This window comes from Bufo bufo, chromosome 6 (assembly GCF_905171765.1).
Source record: "Bufo bufo chromosome 6, aBufBuf1.1, whole genome shotgun sequence".
Lineage (NCBI taxonomy): Eukaryota > Metazoa > Chordata > Amphibia > Anura > Bufonidae > Bufo > Bufo bufo.
Window position 1 is genome coordinate 176567627 of NC_053394.1, and position 12174 is coordinate 176579800.

At 42.1% G+C, this 12174-nt stretch overlaps 1 protein-coding gene across 1 annotated transcript in view; it reads right to left on the minus strand.

The window, feature by feature from the left end:
* Positions 1-2380: 2380 nt before the first annotated feature.
* LOC121003397 (gastrula zinc finger protein XlCGF57.1-like) overlaps positions 2381-12174 on the minus strand; it is a 51033-nt gene continuing 41239 nt past the window's right edge. The window contains exon 7 of the mRNA XM_040435231.1: positions 2381-3549. Coding sequence (XP_040291165.1) covers positions 2393-3549 — 1157 coding nt within the window. The 3' untranslated portion in view covers positions 2381-2392. The remainder of the gene's footprint in view (positions 3550-12174) is intronic.

A 12174-nucleotide genomic window follows, 5' to 3' on the forward strand; every position in this document is an offset into this window, starting at 1 on the left:
GTAAAACCGGCACTCTTCACTTGATTGACCACACTGAGAGCAATATGGGTATATACAATATATTTATTTATTTATTTAGACTTTGATTGTAAAAGTAAGTTGGGAAAATGTCCCTTAAGTGGAGATGTAACTTTAACAGAGGGGGAGGGAGTAGGTATTACCCCTCCATGTTCGAACTTTAGGTGTAAATAAAAGATGCAAAAAATTGCAGAGATAGTAAAAAATATATATATTCCGGATAAAGAAAATTTATAAGTAAAACATTTTTTTAAGGTAAAAAAATTATTTAAAAAAGTTAATTAATTAAATTAAAAATTAAAAAAAATGTCATGGGGTGCATAAAGTGCATATCTTGTTTTCACCCTTTTAACCCCTTAAGCCCTATTTCACCTTAAGGACTTCAGCCCTATTTCACCTTAAGGACTTGGCCATTTTTTGCAAATCTGACCAGTGTCACTTTAAGTGCTGATAACTTTAAAACGCTTTGATTTATCCAGGCCATTCTGAGATTGTTTTTTCGTCACATAGTGTAATTCATGACACTGGTAAAATTAAGTAAAAAAAAAATCATTTTTATTTATAAAAAAATACCAAATTTACCCAAAATTTTTTAAAAATTGCAAATTTCCAAGTTTCAATTTCGGTACTTCTATAATACATAGTAATACCTCCAAAAATAGTTATTACATTACATTCCCCATATGTCTACTTCATGTTTGAAATAATTTTGGGAATGAAATTTTATTTTTTGGGGATGTTACAAGGCTTAGAAGTTTAGAAGCAAATATTGAACTTTTTCAGAAATTTTCAAAAACCCAATTTTTAGGGGCCAGTTCAGGTCTGAAGTCACTTTGTGAGGCTTACATAATATAAACCACCCAAAAATGACCCCATTCTATAAACTACACCCCTCAAGGTATTCAAAACTGATTTTACAAACTTTGTTAACCCTTTAGGTGTTCCACAAGAGTTAATGGCAAATGGTGATAAAATTTCAGAATTTAAACTACTGTACGGGCACACAGTAGGGCATAGAGGGAAAGGTGCGCCGTATGGTTTTTAGAAGACAGATTTTGCTGGACTGGTTTTTTTGACACCATGTCCCATTTGAAGCCCCCCTGATGCACCCCTAGAGTAGAAACTCCATAAAAGTGACCCCATCTAAGAAACTACACCCCTCAAGGTATTCAAAACTGATTTTACAAACTTTGTTAACCCTTTAGGTGTTGCACAAGATTTAATGGAAAATAGAAATACAATTTCAAAATTTCACTTTTTTGGCAGATTTTCCAATTTAATATTTTTTTCCAGTTACAAAGCAAGGGTTAACAGCCAAACAAAACTCAATATTTATGGCCCTGATTCTGTAGTTAACAGACACACCCCATATGTGGTCGTAAACTGCTGTACGGGCACACGGCAGGGCGCAGAAGGAAAGGAATGCCATACGGTTTTTGGAAGGCAGATTTTGCTGGACTGGTTTTTTTGACACCATGTCCCATTTGAAGCACCCCTAGAGTAGAAACTCCAAAAAAGTGACCCCATTTTAGAAACTACGGGATAGGGTGGCAGTTTTGTTGGTACTAGTTTAGGGTACATATGATTTTTGGTTGCTCTATATTACACTTTTTGTGAGGCAAGATAACAAGAAATAGCTTTTTTGGCACCGTTTTTTTTTTGTTATTTACAACATTCATCTGACAGGTTAGATCATGTGGTATTTTTATAGAGCAGGTTGTCACGGATGCGGTGATACCTAATATGTATACAATTTTTTTTATTTATGTAAGTTTTACATAATGATTTCATTTTTGAAACAAAAAAAATCATGTTTTAGTGTCTCCATAGTCTGAGAGCCATAGTTTTTTCAGTTTTTGGGCGATTATCTTAGGTAGGGTCTCATTTTTTGTGGGATGAGATGACAGTTTGATTGGCACTATTTTGGGGTGCATATGACTTTTTGATCACTTGCTATTACACTTTTTGTGACGCAAGATGACAAAAAATGCCTTTTTTTTTACACCGTTTTTATTTTAATTTTTTTACATAGTAGGCACTGAAATGGCATATCTGTGAAAAAATTTACATTTTCACTTTGCACCATCTGCTGTAGGTTAACTTTTTCAAACCACCTGTGTGGTATAAATTTGGTCAATTCTATGAGAAGTGTGGTTTCTAAAATTGAGTCACTTATTGGGGATTTATTTTTTCATTTTTTATTTCATGTCAACCACTGCTATATAAATCACCAAATTAGGTTCAGTTTGGTTGGAGATATATCACAGACACTGAGGTAAAAATATTCTGCGAGCTATTTTTGAGAAAATAAATCATGATAAAAAATAAAGTTACAATGATAAATGTGTTTAATCTCATCAATTTCTCTGGAGGGCTACATGTGAGGTAAAGCATTTGCTATAATCGGAACATTAAAATGGCTTCGCTTCTTATGCTGAGCAAGAGCTGATCTATGATTATAACGTTTTCCACATTCTGAACATGAAAATGGCTTCTCCCCTGTATGGATTAACTGATGGTTAACAAGATCAGACTTCTGGCTAAAGCGTTTTCCACATTCTGAACATGAGAACGGTTTCTCTCCTGTGTGAATTCTTTGATGTGTAATAAGAGCGGATTTCTGTTTAAAGGATTTCCCACATTCAGAACATGAATATGGTTTCTCTCCTGTGTGACTTCTCTGATGTTTAACAAGATCAGACTTCTGGCTAAAACATTTCTGACATTCTGGACATGAAAAGGGCTTCTCTCCTGTGTGAGTTCTCAGATGTTCAGTAACACTTGATTTCCTTGTGAAGCATTTCCCACACTCAGAGCATGAAAATGGCTTATCCCTTGTGTGAGTTTTTAGATGTTTAAGAAGATTTGACTTTTGGCAGAAGCATTTTCCACATTCAGAACATGAATATGGCTTTTCTCCTGTGTGGCATTTTTGATGCTTAACAGCATCCGATTTCTGGATAAAACTTTTCCCACATTCTAAACATGAAAATGGTTTCTCCCCTGTGTGAATTCTATGATGTTCAATAAGATTTGCTTTTCTGGTGAAACATTTCCCACATTCAGAACATAAAAAAGGTTTCTCCCCTGTGTGAGTTCTTTGATGTACAATAAGATGTGATTTATGGTTAAAACCTTTCTCACATTCTGGACATGAAAATGTTTTTTCCCCTCTATGCCTTTTTTGATGTTTAAAAAAATCTGATTTCTGGTAATAACATTTTCCACATTCTGGACATAAAAATAAATTCTTATCTCTGTAAATTCTTTCATTCACATAACGAATAGATTTCTTTTTAAAATGTTCACATTCATAATATGGAAATATTTTACCCCCTGTATCTCCTGTACTTTGATTAACAATCTGTGACTGATCAGATAAAGGTTCCTTGTGATTAGTAGATAGATTTCTGCTCTGAAGGACTGAGGGTACATTTGTGGTAAGAAATATTGTGGAATCTTCTCCATGACTGTCTTTTGTGATATTGAATTTCATTTCATAATGTTCTGGAAAGTTTTGTGTGCAGTTACCTTTTAGAAATAGAAACAGAAAATATTTTAATATTTGCAAAAACACAATAAACGGGGATCTTTTAAACCATTTGTACTTGTAGCTTTATCCATACAATAACTAAACATATATTAACATATTTCTGATTTTCTACACAAAATTCTCTTTCAGTTCATAAACTGTGTACTCCGTACACCGTTGACAAGTCAGTGGTGTACTGAAAAGTAGATTTTAAGCGCACATTGAAACATGCGATTTAGGGGGCAAAAGTGTATTAAAAATACAAAAACCATTAACCACTTCACATCAGGGCCATTTACCCCATTCCTGACAGAGCCTAATTTTGCAAATCTGACATGTGTCACTTTATGTGGTAATAACTTTGGAATGCTTTTACTTATCCAATTTTCAAAATTTACATATCTCTGGTTTTAAAACAGAAAGTGATAAGTAATAAATATTTTATGAGGTAACATTCCCCATATATCTACTTTATGTTGGCATCATTTTGTAAACATCAAAAGAACATTTCCAAAACCCACTTTAAAAGGACCATATCAGGTCTGAAGTCACTTTGTGGGTGTAACGGTCACGTACGCACACACAGGTGGGAGGATAGTGACCACTGCGCTCCACCCTCACCCCTGGCCCTGCCTACTTGCCTCGCAAGTCCTGATAACAGGGCACAACTGGACGGCAGTCCCTAGCTTAGAATATGTGCTGTGAGGACAGACAAGACAAATAACGGATAGTGAACGGACTGGGTCAATACCAAGAGAGCAACGAAGTACAAAAGGAGTAAGCAGAGAATAGTCAGGAGAAGCCGGGGTCAAATACCAGGAGAATAATAAAGTACCACAGGAGTCCGCAGAGAATTGTCAGATGGAAGCCGGGGTCAAAATACCAGGAGAGCAGCACAGTATAGGAGGAGCAGGCAGAGGATCGTCAGGGAACACAGGAACAGGTAAGTATGCCAGGTAACAAAATCGCAAATAAACCTAAATTAACAGGCAACCTGTGGCCAGCAGGCTGCCTGTTAAATACTGACTAGCTGGGGTCATGTGATGTGGCCAGCGCCACATGACGGCGCTGAGGAGAGCGAGCGCCTCGTCGGCGTCCAGTGACAGTACCCCGCCTCCTATGCAGGGCCACCGGACCCAAGACTTCAGGCGACGGCTTCTCAGGATGTTCTAAATGAAATTTTCTAACCAGTCTAGGAGCATGAACCTCCCTAGCAGGTATCCAAGATTTCTCTTCGGGTCCATACCCCTTTCCAGTGGATCAGGTACTGTAAGGAATTACGCACTCTCCTGACATCCACTATCTTAGACACCACATACTCGACAGCATCATTAACAAGAACCGGCGGAGGCGAGGCATTCGATGGTACAACAGATTCAAAATATTTTTTAAGTAGAGATTTATGAAACACATTGTGAATGTGGAACGACTTGGGCAGCTTCAACCTAAACAATACCGGATTAATCACCTCCGTAATCTTATACGGTCCAATAAAATGAGGAGCAAACTTTCTAGAAGCTACTTTGAGCGAGAGATTCTTGGAGGACAACCACACCTTATCCCCAACCTGAAAGTTCACCCCCTTAGAACGTCTCCTTTGAGCCTTTTCTAAGTTCGATTAAACCCGAGCCCAAACTGTGCACAGTTCAGAGGAGACCTTATCCGCCTCGGGGCTAGAGGAGGAGATGGATGATCCAGAATAAAAACGGGGATGGTAACCATGGTTACAAAAGAAAGGGGAGATCCCAGCAGAAGAATTAACACGGTTATTCAGAGCAAATTCGGCCAACGGAAGGTATTTAACCCATAATTGCTAGTCATCAGCAACATACAACCTCAGGAATTGTTCCACAGACTGATTGAGGCGTTCAGTCTGCCCATTACTCTCAGGGTGGTAGGCGGACGAAAAAGACAATGAAATCTGGCATTTTTGAGAGAAAGCACTCCAAAACTTGGACCCAAACTGCACACCCCTGTCAGATACAATATTCTCCGGAATACCATGTAACCGTACAATCTCTTTCACAAAAAAAGACGCCATCTTGCTAAACCTATTGACCACTACCCAAACCACAGTCTTACCCTCCGCCGGGGGCAGGTCAGTAATAAAGTCCATCGAGATATGGGACCAGGGTCTACTGGGAATGGGTAGGGGTCGTAGGTCACCAGCAGGGCGAGTCCTAGGTGTCTTAGACCTAGCACAAACCTCACAGGCCAACACATAGGACTTGACATCCCTAGTTATAGTGGGCCATCAATATGATCTAGAAACCAGCTCCTTAGTGCCCTTAATACCAGGATGTCCACAAAAGGCAGAATCATGACACTCACCCAACAGCTGGAGACGAAATTGTATGGGAACAAACAACTTATCTGCTGGGGTGGATGCCGATGCCAGATGTTGTTCAGCCTAAATGAGAGTCGAGATATCATGGGTTAAGGCTGCTCCAAAGATATTTGCTGGTAGAATGGATTCAGGTGGTGCCTCTGTAGGCTGAAAAGCATGGAAGCTCCGAGATAATGTGTCAGCCTTCACGTTTTTACTTCCAGGCCTGAAAGTAATGGAGAAATCAAAACGAGTAAAAAACAGTGCCCATCTGGCGATCTGGCCGGGGATTCAACCTCTTAGCAGACTTGAGAAACATTAGGTTCTTATGGTCAGTGACAACAGTAACACAATGTCTTGCCCCCTCCAGAAAATGCCTCCACTCCTAAAATGCCTATTTAATGGACAGCAACTCCCGATTCCCTATGTCGTAGTTTCTCTCGGTAGGAGAAAATTTTCTGTAAAAAAAAAGGCAAAAGGTCTCAGGTTAGTAAGGCTAGCAGGACTTTGTGAAAGGACCGTTCCTGCCCCGCATCCACCTCCACAATAAAAGGTCTCTCCTGATCTGGCTGGTTCAGAATGGGAGCGCTACTGAATGCCTTCTTTAGGGTTTCAAATGAAGTAATGGCCTCAGTAGACCAATCCTCCAAATCTGCCCCTTTCTTAGTGAGGTCGGTCAACAGTTTGGCAATTACTGAAAAATTCTTAATGAATTTACGGTAGTAATTGGCAAATCCTAAGAAACGTTGTAAGGCCTTTAAGGACGAAGGTCTTACCCATTCCTTAATTGCTAGTACCTTACAAAGATCCATTTTGAAGGCGTGAGAAGTCAGGACATGACCTAGAAATAGTATCTCCTGTACACCAAAGACACATTTCTCTTGTTTAGCGGATAACTGATTCTCCCCCAACACCTCCAATACTTGTCTAACATGAAACACATGAGATTTGAAATCAGGAGAAAATATCAAAATGTCGTCAAGATAGACAATGACAAATTTACCCAAGAACTCCCTGAGAATATCGTTCATGAAGATTTGGAACACAGCTGGGGCATTGCTGAGTCCAAAAGGCATAACCTGATACTGAAAGTGTCTTGAACGCTATCTTCCATTCGTCTCCCTCCTTTATTCGGATTAGGTTATATGCCCCTTTCAAATCAATTTTATAAAAACCAGGATGCCCCCAGTACCTGGTTAAATAAATCTGGAATCAATGGGAGGGAGTATCTATTCTGGATAGTGATCTTATTTAATTTCCGGTAATCGATACAAGGTCTAAGACCACCATCCTTCTTCTTAACAAAGAAAAACCCTGCCTCCATAGGAGAGACAGAAGGTCTAATGTGCCCCTTACCGAGGCTTTCCTTAATATAAAATCCTCCATGGCCTTGCGCTTGGGCTTAGAAAGATTATAAATACGCCCCTTAGGAAACCTGGCACCTTCTACTAATTCAATGGCGCAATCATAAGGTCTATGGGGTGGTAGAGCCTCCGGGGTCGATAATGAGAACACATCTGAATATTCCCTAATGACCGTGGGCAATGTATCAGATTCTACTGAGACTCCAGCCTGTATCACAGACAAGCATGAGTCGCACTTAGGTCCCCATTTCACCAACTTCCCCCTGGACCAATCTATAGTGGGGTTGTGTAATTGGAGCCAGGGCAACCCCAGTACCACCTCGACCGGTAAGTTCTCCAGGACTAACAGGGAACATTTCTCAGAGTGGCACACACCCATGGTTAAAGAAATCTCTGAGGTACACGACCTCACCGTACCACCTACAAGGGGAGTGGCATCGATAGCCATGATATGGATAGGCATAGGTAGAACAAAAATTGGAATACCCAGTCTTATAGCGTACTCCGAATCAATAAAGCTGGCCGCTGAGCCAGAGTCAATAAAGGCCTTAACCGGCCATTTATTTACCCCCAGGGATATCGTTATAGGTACCAAAAGCTTACATTTCGTAATATCAGTACCTAGTCTTTAGGTTGCCTTGCCTTGGGAGATTTGACAGAGAGGACCTTCTTAGGACACTGGTTGATCCAATGGTCAGGATCTCCGCAGTAAAAACACACTCCACCTCTGCGGCGCAGATTCCCTCGGGTCATGCCGACCTGCATGGGTTCTTCGGAAGAGACCTCAGCGTTGTTCCTGGGACAGATCTCAGGCAGAGAAGAGAACTGTCGTTCCTGTCGTCTCTCTCTAACCCGTCAGTCAAGTCGGACAACTAGGGTCATCATCTCTTCTAGAGTCTCTGGAAGCTGATAACTCACTAGAAGATCCTTTAAGTTATCAGACAAACCTGACCTGAACTGACTCTTAAGGGCTGGTTCATTCCACCCTGAGGGAACACACCACCTTCTAAATTGGGTGCAATACTCCTCCGCAGGTAGATCGCCCTGAACCAGTGCCTTTAGAGCAGTCTCGGCTACCAGTGCCCTGTCTGGTTCATCATACAGGGTACCCAGTGCCTGAAAAAAAACCTCTACTGATGCTAAACAACTGGCGTCAGCTGGTAAAGAGAATGCCCACTCCTGGGGATCACCCTGTAATCGGAAATTACAATGCCCACGTGTTGACTCTCAGGGCCAGAGGACAAGGGGTGCAAACGGAAATAAAGTTTCCAATTTTCCTTAAAGGAAAGAAACTTCCTCCGGTCTCCAGAAAAGGGTTCAGGAAGCTTAATCCGGGGCTACAAATGCGGACTGGAGGTCTGAGGAATGGAAGAACCTTGTCCTAACTCAAAAGAACGGAGTTTCTCCCCAAGCTCCTGCACCGTCTGCCTCAGGTTAGAAACGTGGTCTGTCAGGGTCACCAGAGGATTCATGATACAGTGGTTGGTAGGTCCTGTTAATCTGTAACAGTCACGTACACACACACACACACAGGAGGTAGGATAGTGACCACTGCGCTCCACCCTCACCCCTGGCCCTTCCTACTTGCCTTGCAAGTCCTGATGACAGGGGACAACTGGATGGCAGTCCCTAGCTTAGAATACGTGCTGGGAGGACAGACAAGACAAATAACGGATAGTGAACGGACTAGGTCAATACCAAGAGAGCAACGAAGTACAAAAGGAGTAAGCAGAGAATAGTCAGGAGAAGCCAAGGTCAAATACCAGGAGAGTAATAAAGTACCACAGCAGTCCGCAGAGAATCGTCAGGTGGAAGCCGGGGTCAGAATACCAGGAGAGCAGCGCAGTACAGGAGGAGCAGGCAGAGGATCGTCAGGGAACACAGGAATAGGTAAGTATGCCAGGTAACAAAATCGCAAATGAACCTAAATTAACAGGCAACCTGTGGCCAGCAGGCTGCCTGTTAAATACTGACTAGCTGGGGTTATGGGACGTGGCCAGCGCCACATGACCCACGCTAGTTAATACAGCTGAGCACAGAGTGCCCAGCTTGGTGCTCAGACCTCCTCTGGTTGCCGGGGGAAATGAGGACGCCAGCCGCGCGGAGGAGACCTAGGAGACGAGGACGCTGTGCGAGTCCTCGCTCCTGCACAGAGGCGGGATGCCGACGGCGCTGAGGAGAGCGAGCACCTCATCGGCGTCCCTTGACAGTGGGGCTTACATAGTGGAAACCCCCCATAAATGACCCCATTGTAGAAACTACACCCCTCAAGTTACTCAAAACTGATTTTACAAACTTTGTTAACTTTAATAAAGTAAAGGAAAAAGGAGATAACATTTCTAAATTTCACTTTTTTGGCAGAGTGATGGTGATGGACCATGTGACGGACCATGTGATGAGCGCAGTGATGTCACCACAGGTCCTTTTCCTCAAAGAAGAAGACAGAAGAGAAGTCGGGCTGCGCGAACAAGTGGATTAACGTGAGTTTAATTATTTGTAAACTCCATGACTATTTTACTTCGCATTCTGTAATAAGAATGCTATTATTTTCCCTTATAACCATGTTATAAGGGAAAATAATAAAATCTACACAACACCTAACCCAAACCTGAACTTCTGTGAAGAAGTCCGGGTTCGGGTTGGGTCCCAAACATGCCGATTTTTCTCATGCGCGTGCAAAATGCTTTAAAACGCTTTGCACTTGCGGGGGAAAAAAAATCGCACATGTTCCCGCAACGCACCCGCATCTTTTCCCGCAACGCACCAGCAATGCCCGTGTGAAACCAGCCTTAGAAGCTTCCATCCCAGATTCTGGCCCAAAAAAAGCAGGATAAAATAACACTGCATACAGCTGTATTTTGTCCAGCAGAATGAGAGAGACCAGAGGGGAAACCCAAAAACCCTATTATAGTCAATGGCATCTGTTCAGCACCGTTTGTGTCCGGCATATGCCAGATTCAGCACTTCTATTTTTTTTTGTTTCTGATTTTCTGTTCCTATACCAGAACAGAAAAATTGAAAATTGATGGTGATGTGAACCTAGCTTTATTTATTTTACTATTTAAAAGTAAACAAATCAAACTCTGATTCATTGACGTGAATGGGAGATTGTTATGAAGATGCTCTTTAACCCCTTCAGGTCCCTGTGATTTTCAGTTTTTTACTCCCTGCCGTCCCAGAGCCATAACTTTATTATTTTTCTTTCACATAACCATATGAGGGCTGTTTTTTTGAAGGAAAAGTTGTAGTTTTTAACAGCACCATTTAATATTGCATACAATGTAATGGGTAGCTGAAAAAACACAATTGCACCACAGCTTTATGAGTTTTGTCTTTACAGCGTTCCCTATGCAGTAAAACTGATCTGTTTCCTTCATTCTCCAGGTCAGTACGATTATGTTGATACCACATTTACATACCTTTTATTGTGTTTTAACCCCCTTACTGACACATGACGTACTATTACGTCATGGAAGCCACTGCGTTCCCCCAATTTGACATAATAGTACGTCAGGGTGATCGGGCGGGCACTGGAGCGGTGCGCGCTTAATCACTGCAGGGGCCCAGCAGTCCCTGGTAGCGGGGCCCCTGCTGTATCCGCCGGCATTGCTGTAAAAGCCGATGTCGGTGGATTAACCCCTTCTATCCCGCGGTCCGCGCTGACCGCGACATAGAAGGGGTTTGTGTCGGGTGAGGGAGCGCATAGAGTCCCCGCGCTGCTGTTGCGGGGACTGGATGTGTCAGAAGGCAGCCTGATGCCGTGCAGAGGCTGCCCAATGCCCTGCACAGCATCGGGACCTGCCTTCTACGTGAGCCCAGGAGATCCAGCCTCAGGCAACCCATCACTTTGTTAAGGAAATGTATTTGGAGCATATAGAGTGACAATGGTGTATGGAACATTGTTCACGGTACAGACTACAATAATGAATCTACCATTGGTATCTATGACTGTTGTATCAGATGAGAAAGCAATCGAGTTGCTAAAAGCCATAATGACACCCCTCTGCTTTTTATGGTAGTGGGACTGTATGACATGAGGGAACATTTAGTGTCTGATCCTATGAGCATCTTTACTTAAAATATGCGACTCTTGCACACAAAGTATATCGGCCTTAAGTTGTTGAGCTTTAGACCACATAAAAAAGAGAGTTTTGTGGGCTATTAAGCCCCTTGACGTTCAGAGAGACTAAATTAAGAACCATGGTAAATAACTAAAAAGCATAGATGACCAGCTAACCCTTTCAAGGCAGTGAGTAGTAGATCAATCACGCCCCCCATATGAAAGCACGATCTGAGACATTAATATACAAGTACATGTGGAACATTAAAAGAAAACTGTGAAACTAATGAAAAAGAAAAACAAGTAAAACAAGCCACTGTTAGATCAGTTACCCAAAAAGGGTATGTAATCCGGTCAGGAAGGACTTCAAGGGGAAAAGAAAGTCCTGTTTGAAGCCGAGCACCGCAAATGGACTCCTTCGCACATTAGGAAATATCTATAATCAGTGTTTGGTTCCCCTTTTAGCACTAACTGTGTGCCACTCTGAGATCAGATGAGGCGGAGGAGATTGGTGAATTTCCTCTGGGGATTGTAGGGATATTTTCCAACATCCCAGAAGGCTGCCGCGCTCTTCCACAGAAGTAATAGAATGTTGTTTGCCATTATAAGTGAGCAGCAGCTTTACGGGGAAGCCCCATTTGTAAGCAATTTTGTGCTCTCTCAGAGCAATGGTGACAGGGGCCAGCAAACATCTTAATGTGGCTGCGGACAGATCCGTATACAATTTTACTGATTGAAATTGCGCTGGCATTTCTAAGAGCTGACGGGCTGCTGCCAAGACCGCTTCTTTGGTCCAGAAAAAAATGGATTCGGGCTACAGTGTCTCTAGGTGTGGTCTCTGGTAGGTGACGAGGTCTAGGGATCCGATAGGCTC